The following is a 24703-nucleotide window of genomic DNA, read 5'->3' as shown; positions in this document are numbered from 1 at the left end:
ACTAGCTGTCTGGAAATGAGGGTTTGGGGGATAGGAAAGAAAGGGCTAAAGCTCTGGGGCCAGACTAGAGAGTTGGAAGCAGGATAGCTGCTTTTTGGGAGCCAGGGTTCCAGATAAAGTCATGCCTAAAAGTAGTTTACAAATAACTTGAAGAAGCCATCAATCACCCGGTAGGACGGGGCCCTGTAAAACCGCTCAGGCCCTGATTGTCACTTGTGGCCACAAGAACTTGGCACTGGGACTGGGTAGCAGTCTCCTTTGTGGGATTTTAAAACTTTGCTTCTTTCTTTCCTCTAGGAACTGTCCTACCCTCCCCCCTCCCCCAACTCCCTGCCCATCTCCCATCCCAGAGAAAACCAGCAGAATGACAAAGAAGCTAACCTGCAATAGTCAGACTTCAGACTTTTAAGATGATTGATTCTAAACCACCAGAAAAGCAATTTCATTTTCTATTTGGAGTTTATACCAAAAAAGTCTTCTAGATATCACTGATCCTTTTGAATACATTTTTCTATATTGTGATACCAGAAATTGTTCAACTTTTCACTCTTTGGACTGTTTTTAAAGAGTCTTTTGTTTTTTTATGGGGTGGTTTGTAACCCCTTCAGCCCAGCCTCTCCCCATTTATACTGACAGGGTCCACAGCATTCTTCGGGAAATCCTCCAATGACTCTGTCAGCTGTGTTGGGGGACAAAGCCAGCTTAATGGGGCTTCCCTGCTCCTCCCCTAGTTTATACCCTTTAGATGGCAGCAGAAACTTCATAAACCAGCCCTTTCTCAGAGCCAGTGATGTAACTTTATCAGAATGTCAGGCAGGGCGGCTGCCCTGATCCGGAGACCCCAGGAAGTTGTCCCTGTCCCTTTGCTGAGGGTGGTTTGGTGAGGCAGAGGCCTCTGCTAAGAATGTAGTGTTGTTTTCCTTCCTCTCTCCTATTCTTTCTTTTTGGAGCTTCTTTAGATCAAAGACATAAGAAGTTGCTTCAGATATATCTGATACTGTGAATGTTTGAACATATCCGTGGCCTTCACCTTCCTGCCCTCCCTCCCCTTTTACCTCATCAGAAGCAGTGGCTCTGCTAAGTGCTCCCCCCACCTCCCATCTCAGGAGAGACCAAAACTCACAGAAAAATAGGCACTTTGGGCCAAAAGCACTGACCGCACATTTTTAGCGGTGATTTGGACAAAGAAAGTTGACGAGAATTTTTTAAAGGTTTTCTAGTTCTGGGAATGTGCACTTCACACAGGGGAGTGGTGGGGTTTACCTCAGTTGGATCCTGCTAAGAAGTATTTCCAGGAGACCATCCCTGAGCCTCTCTCTTTAATCCTGGGGCGAGAGAGGATGTGACTGAGAGAGGAGGCGATCATGGTCCAGACCGGCCCCTGCCTGCAGATACGCTTCTGGAGCGTGGGAATTGGCTTTTAGGGGCCACCCTCCACACAAAACCCCACTTGATAAGGGGTACAAACACCAGCTCTACTCATCCCCACTTGCCATCTGAGGTCTGTCAGGTTTTGTGGCTTGATGTTTGTGGTGGGTTTGGGTTTAATTTTTTGTTTTTGTTTTTGAAAATGAGGACTGATGTCCCCAATTCCACTATTCCTGGTAAAGATTAGGGGACATTTTTATTCAGTAGGGCTTCTCTGATCTTCCAGCTTGCTTCCCACAAACAGATCTACCTAAGAGTTCTTAGAATCCTAATTCTAGGACAGAAAGTGAGCTTCCTGAGGTGGACAGCGGGTCACAGTCAGCAGTCGCTGGGGGCTCCAGGGCGGTGAGCAGGAGAGAAGTCTACAGCCTCTGCTCCCGGCAGTGGGAGCCAGCAGCACATGTCCGGAGTCTCTGCTGGCTGAGCTTTGTTTAGACAAACTCAGTTGGTTTGAACTGATTTCACAAGTGTGCGTTTTTCTCTTAGTACTTACTTGAGACTGTTACTAACCAACAGGTAGCTCTCTCTGGGCAGGGACAGGAAGTGCTCAGGTGGGATATGTGACAGGCTGCGGGGGAAGGAGAGTGCCCTGTCTCAGGGACAGACAGCCTGGGGCATAGGGTCTGGAACGATGGGGCTTTCCAGGCCGTGCCCAAGCCCGAGCTTTGTTGCCCAGAGCGGTGGGTGGTGAGGTTGGAAATCCAGCTCACATCAAATAGGCATGCGACGTGAGCTCACTTGCCAGTGGCCAGCTGTCCTGCTGGAAGAGCTGCGCCGGAGCTCGCAGAGCTGCAACCTGTGGAATGAAGATGGCGAAAGGAAGAGGGCACAGCATGCATGTCAGGAGCCTGGCACACTGAGTATTCTGTGCCATCCAGGTCAGTGTGGCCACTTTCACTGCCTAGGACCACAAATCAGGGGCCTGAACTTCCCCTCAATCTGTCACCAACTCACTTCACCCTGCTTCCTTGTCTATAAATCGGACCAGAAGATCTCCAGTGCCCTTCAGGCGCTGAGAAGCCATGATTTGGACAAGCCAACACGAGGGGTCCTCCCAAGCCTCTTTCCCTTCCCTCCCGCTCTGGTTACAGAATTTGGGGTTTGGCAATTGTTTGGATCTTTTTTTTTCTTCCTGCAACTGTGTGTGTGCGTGTGTGTGAAGAAAAACAGACTGTCCAGGTGGAAATGGTGAAGAGGGGAGAAGAGTTCATTTCCAGTGTCAACAACTTGGCAGTTTTCCTAAAGTGACTCAGACACAGCACAGTAACAACTCTCACTGCAATTTTATTTTTAATCTCACTTCAGAAACAAAGATTTCTTCCAAGCCACGTGAGGTCTCTGCCACCCACCTACCCAACTCACCCACAAAGCAGGACCTGAATTTATCTGCTGAGGGCCCACAGAGCCTGGCTGCAGGGACCTGTCAGGGAACCTCTGCCCGCCCCCAGCCCCCCACCGTGTGTTCTGCGGGGCAGCTGAGGGTAAGGGAGCAACAGTCCACCTTGGGAAATGGAGCCGGGGCTATGGCCTGACCAACACCAAGGAAGGCTCATGGGAAATACCTGTCCAGGATCTTAGCCCCAGGCTGGTTGGTTTTACAGATCTCTCTCAAATGTTTTATTTTGGTGACAAAAATGAAGGAGCTTTGTAAATTAAAAAAACAAAAATGAATCATATCAAGTAGTTGTTTACATTTCTTGACAAAATAGGAACTATGCCAGCCGAATCAAATTGGCAAAATCCTTAGATTAAATAGGCAATAATTAGGTCTGCCGTTTTGGCCTTTTGTAGTTAGAGAAGTGGTGGTAGTGTTTAGATACTGTTTGGTCTTGCTTCTTCTTGTATTGCATTTTTCAATAAACTTAAAAAAAAAAAAAAAAAAAAAAAGGACTGACTCTGTGAAGATTGATCAACTTTTAAAGTTCTCTTCTCCTACCGGCAACTTGGGAAAAATTAAACATGCGACAGGAAGACCCAAATCCAAGCCATTTTCTAAAGCTGTCCACATTGACCAAAATGCAGCTTCAACATATAAAAGGATTTCTGGGAACTGGCATACGCTTTTTGCCAACTGGAGGGAAATTTCGTGGCACAGGCCATGACAAAGGAGAGAGAGGGGGCTTCTCAAACCTCTTTGGGGGTGGCCAGACCCTCAGTGTGAAGGCACTGGCAGTAGTGTAGCCCTCGTGGGATATACCCTGCATGGCTGAGGTGGGGAAGGGGTTGAGGTGGTAGGAGTTAAAGGCTCAGTCTCCATCCCAGATGGCGGTGGAACATCTCAACTCCACCCCATTGCCCGTCTTCCCAGAGGCCCAAACCCTATCACTAGTGCCACCTTGGAGGGAGCCTGTCCCAGCCTGTAACATCACAACCTACCTTCCAAGTCTTAGGGTCCTTGCCCACCACTTTGGGTTTGCCAAGACACCAGATACATCTCCTAATCACCCTGGCCTAGACCTCCAGCCCCCTCAGGTACCTGTCCAGGGCTAAGGCCACTTTTGGAGGCTGAAGGAATTCCTAAGGCTGAGTCATGCTGGTCTCCAGATTCCACGTTAAAACACATTCTCTCCGGCTTTTTGAACCCTTGTGCGGTTGGCATTTCTCTGCCGACATGCAAGTCAGGATGCCTTCCTTAGCAGCTGCTGGGGCCAGAGTATCCATCTCCAGTCTGGGATGTGGCTGAAGCATCTACTAGACATTGGGACTCCCAGTCCTAGTCCTGTACCATGGTCCATGCTGCAGCCTCATAGCAGGCTGTCCCCTGCTCCTCAGACCCGGGCCCCCAAGTCCCCTCCTCCTCCCAACTTGGCGTAACCCCCCAGACTAAGGCGGTCCAGCCGTGGCCAGCTTCGGTGAGCACAGTCCCGAGCTGCTGGGGCCCTAAGCAGGAGCTCCCCAAGGCCCAGATCCAGAGACTTGGAATGTTCAATGCAGGAACCAGAGGGCTGCACGGTGATAATCACATGGCCAGTCTGGGTCCGTGGACCCCAGGGTGGGTGCAGCCCTGGGCCCTTCAGCGGGTAACTGTTGAGCAGGGCAGGTAACCCCAAGCGAGGATTAGCAGGCTCTGAACGCAGGCTCCGCACTGACGGGACTGGTGAGGTACCCCGACGCGGGGACAGGTCCCAGCTTTCTGGCTCCACGCAGCCTATGGCTCGGGGAGTCCTGGGGCCGGGGCTGGGGAGGAGAGCGCAGTCCCAGCCCGGGCCGTCCGGGGGTCGGAGCGCCTGAGCCCGCAGCACCCCCTGACGAAGCCGTCGCGTCTCCAAGTCTCGGTTCTCGTAGAGCAGCGTGTTGGCGCAGATGAACACGAACAGGCCGACGCCCATGACCACGGGCCCAAGGAGTCGCAGCCGCTCGTGCGGGCCGTGGGCCCGGCCGGAGCCCCGACCCTCGCGCCGCAGCTCGCTCAGGGGGGGCGCGCTGGCGTTTGCAGCCCGGGGCCCCGGGACCCCGGCGCGGTGCGGCCAGTAGCCGGCCACTGCGATGCCCATGCCCACCAGGACCACGAGCGCCCCCAGCGCCGCGAACGCCCCCGACGGCGAGCGCAGCCGCAGCCGCGCCCGCACCCGCAGGGGCTCGGGCGGGGAGCGCGGGCGCCGGCGGCGGCCCAGGCGGCGGCCCAGGCGGGAGACGCGGCGCTCGGGGCTCCTCCGCAACTCCCCGCAGTCTCCGGGGCTCCCAGCCGTCATCTCTCAGTCGTCTTGGCGCTCTGCGGAGAGAAGGTGGGAGGCAGGGACTGAACCGACGGGCCTACGGTCGGAGCGCCAGGTCGGGGGCCCACATCCGGGAGGGAAGATGGGGCTGCCTGGCCCAGGACGCTTGGAGATCCCTGGCGGCCACCCCCGGATTTTCCCGGGCTGCGAGGCGGGGAGCCGCCCCCGCTCGGGTTTTCCGCAGCGGAGCTCCGAGCCAGGGACGCGCGGCAGAAGCCGGAGTTGGCCTGGCCCGCGGGCGGAGACCAAGGAGGGGGTCGCGGGCTGCTCCTTGCCGCATCCTTGGCTGCGGGGCTCCGGCCGCCTGCGCCCTCTTGGCCAGCTTGCGGGTCCCGGGCCTCGGGAGGTGTGGGGCCCCCGGCAGCGGAGTCTCCAGGGTAAGTCCCGCTCGAGCTCGAGCTCACCCCTGCAGGTGGCTGCACCGTAGTAAAGGAGGGAGGGGGCACTCAGCCGCCCGAGTCCGCTGGGGTCGCTCGCGGGCCCCACCTCCCCTCTGCTGCGCTTCAAGTACCGCAGGGAAGGAAGGAGCGGGTGTCACGGCCTCCAGCCTCTTCCTGCCCGCCTCCTCCTTCCAGACCTCCTCAGTCAGCACTGAAGCTGCAGCAAGAAAGACTTGAGCTAGACTCCGAGAAGACCGCTCTGACCAAAACAAGTGGCAGACTTGGCCCAGGATTTCTTTAAACTCCGCGAAGAAGAGGCCGCCCCCTCCTCCAGCGGCCGCAGGAAGCAGGGGGCTGCGGGTGCCGGGCGCCGGGCCTTGCCAAATGAGCTCCCCTCCTGGCTCTCCTGTCAGCCCGGGCAACGCTGTTCCCCCAGGTTGCAGCGTTTCCAATTCGGGCTCCTCGGGATGAAACATCCCCCTTTCCAGCCGCCTGGCCTCCTTTCCGGCCTCCTCCGCCCGAGGCCTCAGTGGCCCGCGTCCGGGCCGGAGCAGCACCGCCCTTGCACCTCTGGCTGCCCCAGGGTCTGGGCCGCCCGGCTTAAGCCCCTCCCGGCTGCTGGTGCGGCCTGGCCTGCGGCCTGAGGACTGAATCCGGGCCGGGCAGGAGTCGCGGGGCTGCGTGTGGTGTGGCCCCCACAGAAGGGAGGATGTGGGAGGAAACGGTGCCCCGGCCGGGGCGCTCCGGCCTTAGGAGAGGAGGGTTAGCACCTCGCTGTCCAGTGGTGCTTCCTCACTGCCCCAGTCTGGTTTCTCCACAGCTGCAACGCCGGAACCCGTAGTCGAGGCCCCAGGAAGGAGGCCTTGTTACCCTACTCACTCCCCATTCGCACCCCCGAAGCTCAAAGCAGGACACCCCATCCCTGCCTCCGACAGCAGCGCTGAAGGCCCAGGGCCTAGCATAGAGCCCCGGCGTCTTCCGCGTCCAAAGCCTGGTATTCAGAGGGAAACTGCGGCCCAGAGAGGCGGAGGGGCCTGCCAGGGTCATAGGCCACACAGGACGGGGGCTCTACTAGGACCCAACGCTGGGCACTTCTCTGCTCAGCCCCGGGAGCGTCCTGGGAGGAGGCGAGCCCCGTTCCCCACCCCGGTCTCTGAGTGTGGAGCCCTTTCCCCAGCCCAAAACTGGAGAAATGACCACCCCGCCCCAGGCCAGAGCTGGCGCTCCGGCCCCAGCTCCGGAAAGGTCACCCCTGAGCCACCGCGGGTCCTGGCGGGAAGGGAAGCAGAGGCTTGCAGAGAGATGGGGACATGCTCAGAGACCCTGAGACTCTGGAGGGCGTGAATGGACGCTGGGGACCCCGGAGAGGCAGAAACTTGGAGACACAGTCCGAAGGTCCCATGTCTCGGGAAGTTGCTCGGGGCTGGATCCCCGACACTCCGGGGTCCCGCCTCCCCGCGCGTCCACACTCCGGGGAAAGGGGGAACCGGGCTCCCGACCCCCCACGCAGCGCCTATCTGGAGGGAGAGGCTAAACAAAAAGTTGGGGAAAGTGGGGGGCGAACCCCAGGCTCCTAGTTTTGCTCACCTGGCGCCTCCGCACCCGGCTGGGTCCGGGTCCGAGTCCACGCGCCGCGGCTCGCGGCACTGCCGCGGTCTCCTAGGAATCCCGGCCCCCGGCCCCGCCCCCTGGCCCGGCCCCGCCTAGCGCTGCCCTGGCCCCGCCCTCCTGGAGCCCCAGGGACAGTCTGGCCAGGGCCCGGCCAGGCCCCACGGCTGGAAGGAGGCAGCGACTCAAGTCTGAGGCTCGCAGGTAAGCGCTGTGTGCGCGCCCGGTGACTCGGAGGATCCGGGGGCTCGAGTCCCCCGCTAACGTCGTTCAGAAGGCCTGGGAGGGCGCCCTCTTCCCACGTGCGGAAACTGAGACCCCTGCCCAGCCCCACAGCCTGAGCGAGCAGACAGGATTCGAAGCCCGCACACCCTCCCCCGTCTCGCAGAGTCCCTCCTTCCAGTCGCCCCGGAGAGGAATCTGGGGGCATCTGAGAGCCTACAGATGCCCAGCGCCGTCCGGGGAGCTTCCGGGAGGAGGTGGCCGGAGTTCCTGCTCCGCCCAACCCTACTATCTGAACCTTCCTCTGTCTGAACCTCACTGCCTTCACCTGTAAAATGGGCATAATGGTGTCTGCCTCGACAGATGCTGAGAGGTGAAATTCCGGCGTTGAGGGCTGGGCGCACAATACGGGCGCAGCCCGTGGTAAGCCCACGAGCGCTTAATGAAGAGTAATCACTTGGGGGGAGGGTAAATAGAGAGGAACCAGGTTCTCAGAGTTGATTGAATCGAATGGAGTGTCGCGGGTCCTGCCGGTCTCCCTAACCTCCCCGAAGATGTGCCCAAGCTGGAATGGGGAGGCGGTGCTCGTCCCAAATCAGAAGACGGGTTCGGAGGTCCGCGGCTCCCCCTGCGGACCGGCCCGAAGGGGGTAGCCCAGCTTTCGTGCCCCGCCCGCCCCCAGAGGCAGGAATGTGGAGCGGAGCCAGGGGGGTCGGCCGGCGGCCCAGTTTCCATGATGCGGGGGGCGGACTCGGAGGAGGAGGGGTGGTGCGGGCAGATTGCCAGCCTCAGCGCCGGCCCCCCCTCACTCCCGCAGCCCAGCCGGGCCCCTCGGGAGGAATTTCCGGCCTGGGATTCATTATAACCCGCCCCTCCCCCCGGCCGCGGAGACCCCCCGGCACGCGGGGCGCTAGCGGAGGGGGATGGGCGGTAATGAGACCCTGCTGTGCGCCCGGGGCGGGGAGGGGGAACTCGAGGAAGTCGCCGGCCTGGGCCACCCAACCCCGCTGCGCGTGGCAGAGTCAGGTCCCGGAGCTACACTGCACAGCTGGGCCTCGAACCCAGGCTCCGGCCCTCTGGCTCGGCGGAGGAGACCAGGGGTGGCATCAGCGACCCCGGGAGCCCCTCTCCCAGCTCCCGGCGACCGGACATCCCCCGGAGCGACCGAGGCCACCGCTAGGGGCGGGGCCTCCTCCGGTGGGCCGACCGCGAGGATGCCAGGGTCCCCGAGGAGGCCACGGTGGGTGGGGCCGAGCCTCGGCTCCCGGGGCCTCATCCCTGCGGGTCCGAGAGCGAGGCCGCGCGGCACGCAGGGCTCCTGCGGCCTGAGCTCGCGTCCGGGCTGCTGCCTGGGCTCCACTGAGGCAGCGGCCTCCTTCCTGCCTCCTCCTACTTCTTGCCTCCGCTCTTCCCTTTTCTGGAGACCCCTTCCTTCCTCGCTCTGCACTTCGTCTACTCCTCACACACTGACCCCACCTCCGCCCTCTCAGCATTTCCCCAACACCCCACCGGACACCGCTGTCCCTCCCCGCTCTCTGCTCTTCCTGGGAAACACCAACGCTAGAAGCCAAAGCCCGACAGTCTCCCGGTCCTTGTCCCCCTGCCCCACCTGCCCTGGCATTTACCACTTGCTCCTCCCGCCTGCCCCTCCCGGCTTTCCCCGTCCTCAGCGCTCTGCCCTCCCCAGTGCTGGGGCTTCTTCCATCCTGGGCCACAAGGCGCGCCGCGCCTCCAGCAGCCAGCCATATCCCTGGGCCCCGTGATCAGCCCCATTGCTGCTCCTTCCGTTCCCCCCACTTTGTGAACGGCCCCACCCCCACCCTAAGGCCAACTACACCGGGGGTCACCTTAGGCTCCTTCCTCTCCTCTTTCTGTCTAATCCATCAAGTCCGGTGGACCCTGCTCTTGGGATCTCGCATTAGCCGGTTTCTCCCGCCCCAGGGCCCCTGTCCCTCTGCAGGCCCTCCTCGCTGTTCCGCAGGGAGGCACCAAGCATCCTTCTACACGGAATCTGAACCCATCACTCACTCCCTGCTTCAATCCCTCAGTGGCTCCCCAGTGTTGTCCAAGTGGAGTTTAAATCCCTTCTTATCTCCACTAACTGGCCCTGGCCCTCTTCACGCTCCTGCCTCCTGGGTAGCTGAGCTTCTTTCCATCCCCAAATCCTCTGTGTTCTGGCCTCTGCACTTGGCACCTGCCTTGCCTCCTGTAAGGAGCACCTACTCCCCTGATCGTCCCCTTGGCTCCTACTCACCCTTCAGACCTGCCCTGGGCTTTCTCTAGGCCCCCAGCCCAGCCCCTCCTCTAGCTTTCCATTACACACCCCCGCACGTGAGCCTCCCCACAGCAGCACTGCTCACAGGTGAACTGAAGTCAGTGTTTGGGAACTGAGTCTACTTCCTGCCTGTGTTCCCTATGGCCATGAACTCTGAGGGGCAGGGCTCGGCCTGTCTTGCTCACCCCTGGAGCCCCTTGCCCACCTCAGTGCCTGCCCACAACTGGCCCACAACCAGCCCTCGACTCCCTCACCCCTGGACCCCCTCCTAATTTCCACCCCTGGAGCCCCGGCTCAGGCAACAGGAGGTAAAGAGGACTTTTCCCCATCTGTAAAAAAGCAGGGAGTAATACTCCCAGTGTTGTTTTCAAGATTAGAGTACACATGGTCAGCATCTGGCACAAAGTGGGTGTCCACTGAACAGCCGCTCTATCCTCTGACCATGGGTATCAGGCCCAGAGGGCAGTGTTTGGGGGCTGTAGAAACCTTCCCTGGTCATTTGGGGTGATCGGGGAGAGAAGGGTCCCCCTTCCTAGACATAACCCCTTTTAATTCTCTTGAGGGCTCCGGGAGGTCAATGTTATGCCCAGTTTACAGATGAGGCTCAGAGAGGCAAAGAGACCTGTGCACCGACACACAGCCAGACTGATTAGTGCCCCCTGATCCTCCACAGAGGGACGTCCACTGGTGGTTTGGCCCTGTGGATGTGCAGGTGTGTAGACAGCCAGTGTCTCAATATTGGGACACTGATCCCTTCCTGAATGTGCTCTGGCTTCTGTGTGACCTGGACCCCTTCACTTCTGAACCAGGAAGGGCCTCGACGAGCTGTCCCCTAGGGGCCAGGGTGGTCAGCACGCTGCCCGGAAGCTTCTCTGTGAAGGCAGGGAACCAGACACAGTGACCTGAGGTCCCTGCCTAACTGAGGCTCCATGTCCTTTCCAGAAGCCACTACGGGGAGGGAGCAGCTGTCACCTCCTGCATGTCACAGCCCCACCCTTGGGCCATAGATCAGCAGGACCTGGGAATCCATCTTCTCTCATCTTCACTTTAGGAACAGCCCAGCTGGCTGGGGCTGGGCTGCCCTGGATTTCCTGCCCAAGCCCCAGGGGTTTCTAAAACCATCATAGCCCTGTGCCAGCGTGGCTTCCCTGCAGCAGGACCTCAGTAAGAATTCAGAACCCGGGTTCAGAGGAGAGAGCCTGGCTCTGGGCCCCAGGTTTGACTATGCTACTCAGTCCTTTGCTGGGTGCCCTTGGCCACATCACAGCACTCCTGAACAGCCCCTGCCTCTGTAACATGTCCTTCTCAGGAAGGGTTGGTGTGCCAGTTCGGTAAGAACCGATGGGCAAGTAGAATCCAGAAGCCCAGCGCTGATGCCCCATTTTACACGGATGGAAACCAATGGCCCGAGAGGGGTGGTGCCTCGACCAGGGTGACCCAGCTGGTAAATGGCAGCGCTGGGCTTCAAGCCCCACAGTCACAGGTCCCACTGGGGCTCAGGCCCTCAGAGGATTCTGGGATACAAACCCCAAGTCCATCTCCTCTCACCCATGGAAGCTCTCAGCTGGGCAACTGGGCTTCTCACTGGGTGTCTCTGGGCCACTAAGGGAGAATGAGCTCCCCGTCTCCACTGCCCTCTGCAGCCCAGAGAAGAGTCTGGGTGACACTTGGAGGGCAGGGAGCTGAGACCCTCCTGGGGACAGAGCGAAGCCAGCCTCCCACTTGAGCCCCTAGGCAGAGGGATAACAGCAGGAATGTCACCATCGTGCCGAGCTCCCCCTGGCTACCAGGCCCTTTATACCTGTTACCTTAATAAGTGTGCAAGGCAGCCGTGAGAGTGAGGCGCCGCTATCACCCCATGTCACATGTACAGAGACAGGTTCAGCGAGGTCCAGGCTTGCCTGTGGTCACACAGCTGGTCAATGGCAGAGCCGGGGATGGAACCAGGTTTTAACCACAATGCTACACAACCTCCCAGTAACGCTGTGACTGCAGCCAAGTCAGTTCACCTCTTTATGGCTCTTGTTTCCTCCTCTACAAAATGGGGACAATGGTAGCAACAACTCCAAAGGGCTATAATGAGGATGGAGCCCCATGCTAGTGTTTTTCTGGCCTTTAGCTGGTTCTTGCACCTATAAAATGTGAAGCTGAGGCTAGCGATTGTATCTCTGTAGCCACCTCCTCTGGGCTGGCTGTTGGGGACCAGAGAGGACTCAGCCCTGGCCTCATCCAGATGCTTTGGGGGTTGGGGTAAACAGACCATCCACCAAAAGCTGAGGAAGCAGCAGCTGATTCCATGTGGGGTTGGGGGCAGACAGCAGGGAGGACTTCATGGACGAGGGAGTATTCCCGCTGGGTCTCAGGGTCAGGGTAGTTTACCAGGCTGCAGAGCGGGAAGATATTCCAGGCAGCATGCAGACAACCTGGAGGCGTGGACAGGGGGTCAGGTGCTAGAGGGGGAGCGGGGGATGGGATGGATGAAAGGGGGTCAGGGCCAGATTGCAGAGCATCTCAAACACAAGACTCAGGATGTAGGGCTCAACCCCCTGGCACTGCGAGCCATGGGAGGTTTTAAAGCAGAGGAGTGGCTTGACCTGTATATACCTGGGAAGGACTTTACAAACTATCAGTATGGGACCTAGAATTGTCTTCTCCGAGAGCACAGAAGAGCAGTGGCGTGATGTGGGGCTCGAGGCTGACCCAGGAGCAGGTGTAGGGGTGGGAAACTTACCACCTACAGAGGGTGATGAGGCCCGTGGCAGCCATGGGAAAAAGGATATCTAGACAGCAGTCCCCTACCTCCCAGGTCCTATGGCTCTGTCTCCGAAGCCAGCTGCTTTGGCTGCCTGCCACCCTGACCCCTCCCAGTTCCCCTGCTTTACCCCTGCCGTAGTCCCCTGGAGCCCTCCTCACCTCCTCTTTCAGAGACAGGAGTGAAGGAAGATAGAGAAGGAAGTGATTTAGAGCAGAGCCCGGACCCAGGGCACATGGCCACACTCAGCTCTAAGGGAGGCTGGGAGTGGATATTGGGAGACAGCTAGGAGTTCTTGCCACAGAAACAGCAGGGACGTGGCACCTCCATTTGGTGACAAATCACACTGCAGTTGAGGCAGTGGCTCCGCACCACTGGTAGTGGGGGTAGAGAGCAGAGGCTGGCCCCTCTGGAGCCTGGGATTCAAGGCGAGAATCCTGCAGGGCAGGCCCCTTGGTCAGGGGAGCCTTGGGGTTGGCAGCATGCCCAGGCAGCCATCCTCCCACCCTTTGTGCCAAGAAAAGCCAGGGGCCAGTGGGGACTCTCTGTCCATCTACGTATCAGTCACCCCAGTCCTGCAGACAGCAGCTCTTCAGGCTTTCAGATCATATGGTCCAGTTTCTCCCACCCCTGCACTGCAACCCTGGACTGGTGCCAGTTCTGTCTGCAACATGGAGTCAAGTGCCAGAATCCAGAGATCTTGAATGCGATGCTTTGTAAATTGTCAAAATAAAGTAACAGGCTCAGAGAGGGTGAGTGACATGTCCAAGGTTACACAGCCTGATGATGAATCTAGGCACCCCAATTCACCCTCCACCATCTCAGTGAGGCAGGACTCCAGTTCTAGGGGGCGATCCTCTGCCTCCGAGCCATGCAGAAGTCTTGGTACCTAGGCCCGAGGTAGGGGGAGACGAGAAACACGTAGGAGACACCGCAGTGGAGCCGGGGAGCCGGTGGACTGTCTGCTGCGGGAAGCCTGGATGCGGCGGGCCTGTGTGGGCGCCTCCTGGCGGCGAGGCCCCGGCACTGCACTCAGGCCACCGGCTACCCCTGCGGGTCCCGGCGCTGCCGCACGTGGAGCAGAGAAGTGGGGGCCCAATCCCGCCTCTCCGATGACTCCCCACGCGGTGATCCTGGGCGCGCAGGTGTTCGCCTCGGGCCCTCATCGGGACCCTGGGGTCGCCGGCCTTCGGTCCTCACGGATGAGCTCCCTGCAAACCGCAGGATGCCTACGACATAAAGGATTCCGCCCGGGGAGGTCGGGGGAGGAGGAGGACACGAAAGGGCGTGGCTGGACCGTTGGGGAAGAAGCCGGGTGAGGGCGTGGGGCGGAGGGTGGAGTCAGAGTCACCCGGCGTGGGAGCCTCTGCGATGTCCTAACGGCCCAGTGAGGGCAGCACTAGCCCGTCCCCGCCCTACAATCGGCTCGGAGACACGAAATGGTACCGACAGAGCTGGGCAGGACCCCAGGACTGCCTGGTCTCAGCCCAAACTCTGGCCCTGGACTACTTGCCCGGGGCTCGGCTGTGCCCCTGCCCACTCCCTCGCTTGCCTAGCCGGGTCCCTAGCTCGGGCGTGCAGCCCAGGCCTGCAGAAGTTGGCTTTTTCATCAGACAGGTCGCACATCCTTTGACGTTTATGGTGACTATTTCCCCACTGCAGAGGGGACAGAAGGCCCAGGGCGCTCCCTCCCTTACAAGTGCCCTGTCCGCCTGTCTTCACCTCACATGCACGGGGGGTGCAGGGAGCAGCTCGCCCCAGGGGCATCCGCATCAGCGCAGCTTCGCCGCGCATTTTACAGATGAGGAGAGGAGGAGGACGTAGCCGGCTGCAGTGCCCTTCCCCAATGTCCGCACCTCCCTCCCCAGCCGCAAGGCTCCAAGCAGGGAGGTGGGGACCGGAGGAGGCAGCCCCAATGGAGGAGCTGGTGTAAGGTGAGCTTCGAAGGGGCAGGAAAGGCACTCGAGGTGGAGGGAACCACTCAGTCACTGAGCACTCACTTTAAACCAGGCCGGTGTGAGGCCACTGACCTCATCCCTTACAGGTGTAGCAGGTACTGCACTATATCCTGTTTCCAGGTTCTGGGGTGAAATGACCCCCCCCGCCCCCCAGTCACAACATATGGCGCAGCGCCAGGCCACATCTGTCTGACTTCAGAGTCCTCCACACTGAGTTGGGAGATAGGGGTATGAATTATTATCCCCATTTTACAGATGAGGACACTGGCCCAGAGAGGTTAAATCACTTGTCCAAGGACACACAGCAAGAAGGTAGTGAGAGTCACACCCTTCCTAGAGTCTCTCATGTTCTCATCTGTAAAATTCGGACAACATACTGACCTTACAGGGCTGGTGACTTGACATGTGTAACCCCCTTCACTGAGCCTGGCCCGTGGCTGGCACAGAGGCAGCATTAGATCATTCACTTGGTCTCCTACTGATATCTCCCAGGAGCCTTATGTCCCAAATCATATTCTAGTAAAGAAGAGATAGCCAAGAGGAGGAGGAGAAAATGTCCTCAGATAGTCACAGGTCCCGGCAGAGTTTCCTCACTGGGGCACCGGCACCTCCAGCCATCAGGCTAAGATGCACCTGCCTGGAGCACTCACCATGCGACAGTGACATTGTTGGCTCTGGCACAAGTTTCTGGTTTGGAAGAACCACTGATGATCCTCTGAGAGACTTTTCAGATTTCTTGCCAAGAGATGCTTGAGGAAAAACATTAAGATGACTAAAAGGTCATTGAAGACCCCACAGTCAACTTTAATGGCAGCTAAATGACAAAGGTAGCATCACATTGCAGCCACCGATGTGTGTGGTCATGAATTGTTCATTTCAAGTAATTCGAGCCTTCCCAATAAAGGTGATTCACTGAATGATATTTGATATCCAAGCCTTTGTAAGATTTTTCATAGAAATAAACTCAGGACTGGGGGAGGGAATTGCTTATCGACTGGGGGGCTGCAGAATGGCCCCAGAGGGGACTTAGAGGACCCTGGGTGTGGTGAGTCCCCTGTGGTTGGGCTTGAATGGTTCCCACTGGTCTTCCTGTTATAAATGACACCAGTATAAACACCTTTGCACTTGGAGCTCTTTTCTTTGACTTGTCACCTCAGGATGAATGCCTGGGAGTGGGGATCCCAGGTTCACGCCCAGTTCCCGGTGATTCCCCACAAAATCACTCAGAATCACAGCCCAGCCGCCCTGGGGTTCATAATAGATACCAGGTGTGATGCAGTACCTGCTGGTTGTTCTAATTTGCATTTCCTAGGAATATCCCCAGGTTCTTAATAGACTCTCTAAGAAATGCCAGGGTGTCCTGGAAAGTGTGAATTAAGGATGATAAGTATTCTATCTTAGGAAAAAGGAATTTTGATTCCCATAGGACCTGATTAAGTCTCCACTTGCCTTTTGGTAAAACTCTTTCATTGTGAATATAACACACCTCTAGGGATGTGCATAAAACCTGAAGGTCCAGCTCTGTAAACTTTCCTAAAGCAAACTCCCATCTGATCCCCACCAGGGATGCCCCCAGAAGGCCCTTTACAATCACCCCCTCTTCCCTCCGCCCCAACGTACACACTCTTCTGACCCCTAATACTATAGTTTAGTTTTTTTAAAAGAGCTACAGTGTAGTTGGGCCTGTTGTAGAGGTTTGTATACGTGGAGTTAAAGTCGTGCTCGTGTGTCTGGCTTTTCTAGTTTTTGAAATTCATCTGCGTTTGTAGTTTGTTCATTTTCATTCATGCGGTTCTCTGTTACAGAAACACGCCATGGCTTGTCGATTTTCCTATTGAAAAGACTTTTGGGCTGTTTCTAGTTTTTGGCCCTTACAATTAAAAGCTGCTAAGGGCAGTCCTGTACATACACACTCCCAGCAGGTCCACACCAAGAGGTGCAGGTGCTGGCTTTGCTTCTTTTTTCTTTTCTTGTGTGGCTTTGCTTTTCTTTGATTTGCCTGGCATGTTAGTGGTGAAATGAACCGTCCTACATTTCAAGTCCTGGGATTTTTGCCTCATACAGCTGGTACTCCTGCAACAAAGCATGGATTAACTTAAATTTGGATTTTAGCATTAAAAATGAGGCTTTCTGTAACTCTTGAAGCATCTTTTTAAAAAAATATTTTTTTATTGAACTATAGTTGATGTATAAGTTACAGGTGTACAATATAGTGATTCACAATTTTTAAAGGTTATACTTCATTTATAGTTATTATAAAATATTGGCTATATTCCCTGTGCTGTACAATACATTCTTGTAGCTTATTTTATACATAATAGTTTGTACCTCTTAATCCCCTACTCCCATTTTGCCCCTCCCCCTTCCCTGTCCCCACTGGTAGCCACTAGTTTATTCTCTATCTGTGAATCTGCTTCTTTTTGGTTATATTCACTAGTTTATTGTATTTTTTAGATTCCACATATAAGTGATATCATACAGTATTTGTCTTTTTCTGTCTGACTTATTTCACTTAGCATAATGCCCTCCAAGTGCACCCATGTTGCTGCAAATGGCAAAATTTCATTCTTTTTTATGGCTGAGTAGTATTCCATTGTACATATATGTATATATATATATTGTGTGTGTGTGTGTGTGTGTGTGTGTATATATATATATATGCCACATCTTCTTTATCCATTCATCTGTTGATGGACACCTAGGTTGTGAAGCTTCTTGAAGACAAGTCCCATGTCTGGTTCATCTCTGGTTTATCTTTGAATCCTCCTCAGGTCATGACACCAAATTTTGAAAATGTGTAGCAGAAATTTGTGGTTGTTTGACTGCCCTCCTCCCAGCCTCCCACTTCTACTTTGGGGGAGTCCCCCATCTTAGAGCATCTTGGGGAGGCAGTGCCATGCTCTTTTCACCGAACCTGAGGGAACTTGATTCCCCCTCCACCAGCAGGTTGGAATCTGCTGCCGGATGTCCTGAATTTCCTGGATGCTCGCCCATCATCCAAGCGGGTCCCCCAGCTCCTGCTGGCGTCCTCATGCACTAGGAACATAATGATTGTTCTGTAGCTTGATAACAGGTGGCCTGCAGAAACTTCCTTTGAAAAATCAGCTTCACTGAGGTATTATTTATGCATGGCATTCAAATAGATGCCATATATAGGAGGGAAGAATAAAGTCAACCGAGGCCTTTTGACTGGTTATAATAAAATAGGACCGCAGCCTCTACCTGTATTTACTTTTTGGATATGTCATGCATCCGTTTATATATTTTAAATAATTTTCTTTTCTTTCCTTTCCCCTCATTATTTTATATAGGCTGTGGTTAAATTTGTCATTTAGCACAGGAGTCGGCAAACATTTTCTGTAAAGAGCCACACAAAACTATAAAAACTCTTCAAACCACCCCCACCCCCACCAAAAAAAAGAGCCACATAGCAAGTATTTTAGAATTTGAGACCTACTCAATTTTTGTTGCAGTGACTCAACTCTGCTGCCACAGACAGTTCATAAACGAATGAGCGATCATGTCTGGGCGCCAAGAGTGGGCCCTGAAATTTGAATTTGTGTAACTTTCATGTATCATGAAATATTCTTTTGACTTTTTTTTGCCATGCCTCGCAGCATGTGGGATCTTAGATCCCAGACCAGGGATCGAACCCACGCCCCCTGCAGTGGAAGCACGGAGTCTTAACTACTGGACAGCCGAGGAAGTACATCTTTTGATTTTTTTCAACCATTTAAAAATGTAAAAACTATTCTTAGCCCAAGGGCCATATAGATAGGCGGTAGGCCGGATTTGACCCACAGGCTGTATTTGCTGACCCCTACTTTAGAATATAGATTGCAGAATATCAAGAAGGGATTACTAAAAGACCTAGAAGAATGGGAAATACCTGAGGGATTTTGTAGATACTTGGCAGACATTCGGTTGACTCCCTTTTACTTAAAAAAAAAATTAATAGACTATAGGTTTACAGAAAAGTTAAGTGGAAATTACAGAGTTCCCATACACCCCTCCACCCTCTCCTCCTCCTCCCTTATTTTTATTGTTAACATCGTGCATTGGTGTGGTACATTTGTTACAACTGATGAACGAATACTGATACAGTATTATTAACTAAAGTCCATAATTTACACTAGGGTTCACTATTTTGTACATTCTATGGGTTTTGACAAATGCATGACATGTATCCACCACTCCAGTATCATACAGAATAGTTTCACTGCCCTAAAAAGCCCCTGTGCTCCCCCAGTCCCTCTCCTCTCCCTCCCTCCCCTGAACCCCTGGCAACCACGGATCTTTTACTATCTCCATAGTTTTGCCTTTCCGGAGCCTCATATAGTTGGAATCTCATACTATGTAGCCTTTTCAGATTGGCTTCTTTCACTTGCAATATGCATTTAAGGCTCCTCCATATCTTTTAGTGGCTTGATAGCTCATTTCTTTCTATCACTGAGTAACATTCCATTGTATGGTTGTACCACAATTTATTTATCCATTCACCTATTGAAGGACATCTTGGTTGCTTCCAAGGTTTGACAATTATGAAGAAAGCTGCTAGAAACATTCATGTGCAGGTTTTGGTGTGGACATAATTTTTTAGCTCATTCGGATAAGTGCCAAGGAGCATGATTGCTGGATGGTAAAAGTATGTTTAGCTTTGTAAGACACTGCCAAACCATCTTCCAAAGAGGCTGTACCATTTTGCATTCCCACCACCAATGAATGAATTCCTGTTGTTTCACGTTCTCGCCAGCATTTGGTGCTGTCAGGGTTTTGGATTTTGGCCATTCTATAATAATAGCTGTATAGTGATATCTCATTGTTTTCTTAATTTGCAATTCTCTGATGACATATGGTATTAAGCATCTTTTCATATGCTTATTTGCCATCTGTATATCTTCTTTGTTGAAGTGCCTGTTCAGATTTTTTGCCTATTTTTTTTTTTCCATGAACACACACACACACAAACACACACACATCTTTTGCTCAAAGATGTAGACACACTGGCCATTCTCAGTTTTGAACAATCTCTTGCTTCTTTTTTTTAAAATTAATTAATTAATTAATTTATTTTGGCTGTGTTGGGTCTTCGTTTGTGTACGAGGGCTTTCTCTAGTTGTGGCAAGCGGGGGCCACTCTTCATCGCGGCGCGCTGGCCTCTCACTATCGCAGCCTCTCTTGTTGCGGAGCACAGGCTCCAGACGCGCAGGCTCAGTAGTTGTGGCTCACGGGCCTAGCTGCTCCGCGGCATGTGGGATCTTCCCAGACCAGGGCTCGAACCCGTGTCCCCTGCATTGGCAGGCAGATTCTCAACCACTGCGCCACCAGGGAAGCCCCTTTTTTGCCTATTTTAAATTGGGTTTTTTGTTTTTTTTAATCATTGAGACTTAAAAGTTCCTTGTATATTTTGGGTTTAAGTCCTGTATTGGCTATGTGTTTTGCAAATATTTTCTCTCACTCTGTCACTTGCCTTTCACTCTTTTAACAGTACCCTTCACAGAGAAGTTTTTAATTTTAATAAAGTACAGCTGATCAATTTTTCTTTTGTGGATTGTGCTATCAGCATTTTATCCAAAAAGTCAATGCCAAACCCAAAGTTACCTAGATTTTCTCCTCTGTTATCTTGTAGCAGTTTTGTGTTTTACATTTCGGTCTAGATCCATTTTGAGTTAATTTTTTTTGTGAGAAGTGTAAGATCTGTGTCTAGATTCATTTTTCTCCATGTAGATGTCCAGTATTCCAGCACCATTTTTTGAACAGACTAGCCTTTCTGTGTGCAATTGCCTTTGCTCCCTTGCCAAAGATCAGTGGGTCTGTTTCTGGGCTCTCCGTTATGTTCCATTGATCTATTTTGTCTGTTCTTTAGCCACTACAACTCTGTCTTGAATATGGTGAGTCTTGAAGGTGGGTAGTATCAGTCCTCTGACTTTGTTCTCCTTCAATACTGCTTTGGCTACTCGGGGTTTTCTGCTTTCCTGTGTAAACTTTAAAATCAGTTTGTTGATACTGAAGCCGTCTGTGGGTTTAATCCATTTCACCTCCCTTCACTAATCATGGTTGTTTTAAGACGTGCATGTCCTCCAGGTGGCACACAGCCTACACAGTAAGATGTTTGCCTGAGTTATCGTCTCGGAACTTGGAGTCAGCTGCTTCTACTTCCAGCTGAGCTGGTTAAGACTGGAGAGGACTCCTCGACCCTTTAACTGGGCATGCGTGAGCGTCTCCTTTTGCCATCATAGGGCCGAAAACTCCACCCTCCAAACTTGCTGAGTTCCATAGCCTAGTTACACCTGTGCAGAATGATAATTACTGCCCCTTTTCCCAATCACTTTTCCCCACGCTCCCCGTGCCCTGCTTCTATTTCTTTATCTCATAAATACCTTCGGGGAGACGGATTCGAGATTTGTCCTCCGATCTCCTTGCTTGGCTGCCTTGCAGGTAAACCTCGGCCTGTCAGGGTTTTGGCTTGCTGTGTGTTCGGCAAAACGAACCTGGTTTGGTAACAATAGCCACAAAATAACTTGCTGGGATTGCGCTGAATCTATGGCTCAAGTTGGAAAGAACAGACATTTTAACAATAGTGAGCCTTCCTACCCATGAACATGGAATATCTCTCCATTTATTTTGTTCTTTGATTTCTTTCACCAGAGAAAGTACACATTTTGTTAGTTTCATACCTAAGTATTTCATTTTGGGGGGTGCTAATGTAAATGGTATCGTTTTTAATTTCAAATTCAAATATTTCATTGCTGTACATAGGAAAGCAATTGACTTTTGTATATTGATCTTGTATCCTGAATACTTGCTATAATTGCTTATTAGTTTCAGGAGTTTTTATGTCATTCTTGAGATTTTCTACAAAGTTGATCATGTTATTTGCAATTAAAGACCATTCAAATTTTTTTCCTTCCCTACCTGTGTACCTTTTATTCTTCCCTTTGTCTTAGTGCATTAGCTGGGACTTCTAGTATGATGTTGAATAGGAATGCTGAGGGGGGATATCCTTGCCTTGTTGCTGATCTTAGGGGGAAAGCATTTAGTTTCTCACCGTTAAGGATGATGTTAGCTGTATGCATTTCGTAGGTTTCTTTATCAAGTTGAGGAAGTTCCTCTCCCTAGTTTGCTGAGGGTTTTTTTATCTTGAGTATTGGATTTTGTTAAATGCTTTTTCTGCATCTATTGATATGTTCATGTCATTTTTTCTTTAGCTGTTCATGTGATGAGTTACATTAATTGATTTTTTGAATGTTGAAATAGTCTTGCTTAGCTGGAATAAATTCCACCTGGTCGTGGTGTATAATTCTTTTTAATATGGGGTTGGCCAAAAAGTTCGTTCGGGTTTTTCGTAAGTTGTTATGGAAAAACCTGAGTAAACTTTTTGGTCAACCCAATACATCATTGGATTCTATTTGCTATATTTTCTTGAGGATGTTTGTATCCGTGTTCATGAATATTGGTCTGTAGTTTTCCTTCCTTGTAATATCTTTGTCTGGTTTTGGTATTGGGGCAATGCTGATCTCAAAAAATGAGTTAGGAAGTATTCCCTCTGCTTCTATTTTTGAGAAGTGGTATAATTTCTTCTTAAATATTTGGTGTAACTCACCAGTGAACATCTGGGCCTGAAGCTTCCTTTTTTGAAAAGTTATTATTGATTCAATTTCTTAATATATTTTTTTCTGTCACTACATTTTTTGTTTTTTTAAAGCAAGTGTTTTATTTTTATTTTATTTTTTGGCCACACCACGAGGCTTGTGGGATCTTAGTTCCCCGACCAGGGATCCAACCCGGGCACCGGCAGTGAGAGCGCCGAGTCCTAACCACTGGACCACCAGGGAATTCCCAGATTCATTTTCTTTAATAAATATAGGCCTGTTTGATTATCTATTTCTGTTAGTTTTGGTAGATCATGTTTTTCAAGAAATTGTTCTATTTCATGTAGATTATCACATTTGTGGGGACAGATTTATTTATAATATTCCTTTATTATCCTTCTAATGCTCATGGGATCAGCAGTAATGGCCCCTTTCATTTCTTTCTTTTTTTTTTTTAATTGAAGTATAGTTGATTTACAATACTGTGTTTCCGACGTACAACATAGTGATTCTTTTTTTTTTCAAATTATATTCCATTATAGGTTATTATAAGATATTGGATATAATTTTCTGGGCTATATAGTACATCTTTGTTGTTTATCTATTTTATGTATACTAGTTTGTGTCAGTTAATACCATACTGCTAATTTGTCCCTCTCCTACCTCCTTCTTCCCTTTGGTAGCCATTAAGTTTGTTTTCTATGTCTCAGAGTCTGTTTCTGTTTTGTATGTAGATTCATTTGTATTAGTTTTTAGATTCCACATATAAGTGATATCATACAGTATTTGTCTCTCTCTGACTTATTTCACTAAGCATAATATTCTCTAGGTCCATTCTCATTGCTGCAGATGGCAATATTTCATTCTTTTTTATGGCTGAGTAATATTCCATTATATATATATATATATATATATAAAATTTTTTTTCACTATATGTCTGTTTTTGTTTCAATACCATGCTGTTTTGATTATTGTAGTTTTGTAGTATAGACTAAAGTCTGGAAGGGTTATATCTCCAGATTTATTCTTCTTTCTCAGGATTGCTTTGGCAATTCTGGGTCTTTCATGGTTCCAGATAAATTTTAGGATTATTTTTTCTAGTTCTGTGAAAAATGTCACAGGTATTTTGATAGGGATTGCATTAAATCTGTAGATTGCTTTGGGTAGTATGTGGCCACTTTAACAATACTACTTCTTCTAATCCAAGAGCATGGGATAGCTTTCCATTTCTTTGAATCATCTTCAGTTTCCTTTATCAATGTTTTACAGTTTTCAGCATATAGCTTTCCCCCTCCTTGGTTAAATTTATTCCTAGGTATTTTTTGATGCAATTTTAAATGGGATTTAAAAAAATTACTTTCTTTCTGATATTTCATTATTCGTGTATAGAAATGCAACATATTTCTGTATATTAATCTTGTATCCTGCTACCTTGCTGAAATCATTTATTAGTTCTAATAGTTTTTATGTGGAGATTTTGGGGTTCTCTAGAGTATCATGTCATCTGCAAAAAGTGACAGTTTTACCTCTTCCTTTACATTTTGGATAACTTTTATTTTTTCTTGTCTGATTGCTATGGCTATCAGACAAGACTTCCAATACTATGTTAAATAGAAGTGGTGAGAGTGGGCATCCTTTTCCTGTTCCTGAATTTAGCTGGAAGGGTTTCAGCTTTTCACTGTTGAGCACTATGTTGGCTCAATGTGGGTTTGTCATAAATGTCCTTTATTATGTTGAGATATGTTCCATCTATACCCACTTTGATGAGACTTTTATATCATGAATGGATGTTGAATTTTGTGAAGTGCTTTTTCTGTGGTTATTGAGATGAACATGTGGTTTTTGCCTTTCTTTTTGTTAATATGGTGTATCACATTGATTTGCATATGTTGAATCATCTTTGTGACCCTGGAATGAATTCAATGTGATCATGGTGTATGATCCATTTTCTGTAATGTTGGATTTGGTTTGCTAATAGTTTATTGAGGATTTTTGCATCTATATTCACCAAAGATATTGGCTTATAATTTTCTTTTTTTGGTAGTGTCTTTGTCTGGGTATTGGTATCAGGGTAATAGTGGCCTTGTAGAATAAATATGGGAGTGTTCCTTCCTCTTCAATTTTTGGTAATAAGTTGAGAAGGATAGGTATACTTTCTTCATTATATGTTTGGTAGAATTCCCCAGTGAAGCTGTCCAGTCCTGGACTTTTGTTTGCAGGGAGTATTTTTACTGAGATTCTATTTCACTTCTAGTGGTCGGTCTGTTCAAATTGTCTGTTTCTTCTTGACTCAGTCTTGGCAGACTGTATGTTTCTAGAAATTTGTCCATTTCTTCTAGGTTGTCAACTTTGTTGGCATATAACTGTTCCTAGCATTCACTTATGATTTTTTTGTATTTCTGTGGTATCGGTTGTTATTTCTCTTTTCTTCTTGGTGAGTCTGGCTAGAGATTTGTTTATTTTTTTGTTTATCTTTTCAAAAAACCAGCTCTTGGTTTTATTGATATTTTCTATTCTTTAATCTCTCTTTTATTTATTTTCTCTTTGATTTTTAATTTTTAAAATATTTTATTTATTTATTTTTGGCTGTGTTGGGTCTTCATTGCTGCGTGTGGGCTTTCTCTAGTTGCAGCGAGTGGGGGCTACTCTTCGTTGCGGTGAGCGGGCTTCTCCTTGCAGCTCCTTCTCTTGTTGCGGAGCACAAGCTCTAGGTGCACGGGCTTCAGTAGTTGTGGCACAAGAGCTCACAGTAGTTTGGCTTGTGGGCTTTAG

General features: G+C 51.1%; 2 protein-coding genes across 26 annotated transcripts in view; one reads left to right on the top strand and one right to left on the bottom strand.

The window, feature by feature from the left end:
* Positions 1–3095, top strand: part of EPB41 (erythrocyte membrane protein band 4.1) — a 203104-nt gene extending 200009 nt beyond the window's left edge. For all 24 annotated transcript variants that reach the window (XM_082439801.1, XM_082439812.1, XM_082439823.1 and 21 more), the window contains one exon: positions 298–3095. The gene's annotated coding sequence lies outside the window, so the exon portion shown is untranslated. The remainder of the gene's footprint in view (positions 1–297) is intronic.
* TMEM200B (transmembrane protein 200B) lies at positions 2693–22852 on the bottom strand. 2 transcript variants are annotated; one of them, XM_082441102.1, is made up of 3 exons: positions 19685–22852; positions 7112–19270; positions 2693–5140 (listed from the first exon to the last, which is right to left on the bottom strand). In XM_082441102.1, the coding sequence occupies exon 3, from the start codon at positions 5118–5120 to the stop codon at positions 4197–4199; it is 924 nt and encodes a 307-aa protein (XP_082297228.1). In that variant the 5' UTR covers positions 5121–5140; positions 7112–19270; positions 19685–22852; the 3' UTR covers positions 2693–4196. The 2 variants fall into 2 exon arrangements, with proteins under 2 accessions (XP_082297228.1, XP_082297229.1); XM_082441103.1 differs by having other exon boundaries at positions 7112–16412; positions 20720–22852.
* Between the last annotated feature and the right edge of the window lie 1851 nt (positions 22853–24703).

Source organism: Balaenoptera physalus, assembly GCF_965194825.1.
Source record: "Balaenoptera physalus genome assembly, chromosome: 1".
In the NCBI taxonomy this organism is placed as follows: domain Eukaryota; kingdom Metazoa; phylum Chordata; class Mammalia; order Artiodactyla; family Balaenopteridae; genus Balaenoptera; species Balaenoptera physalus.
This window is presented reverse-complemented; position numbering and strand designations above follow the sequence as displayed.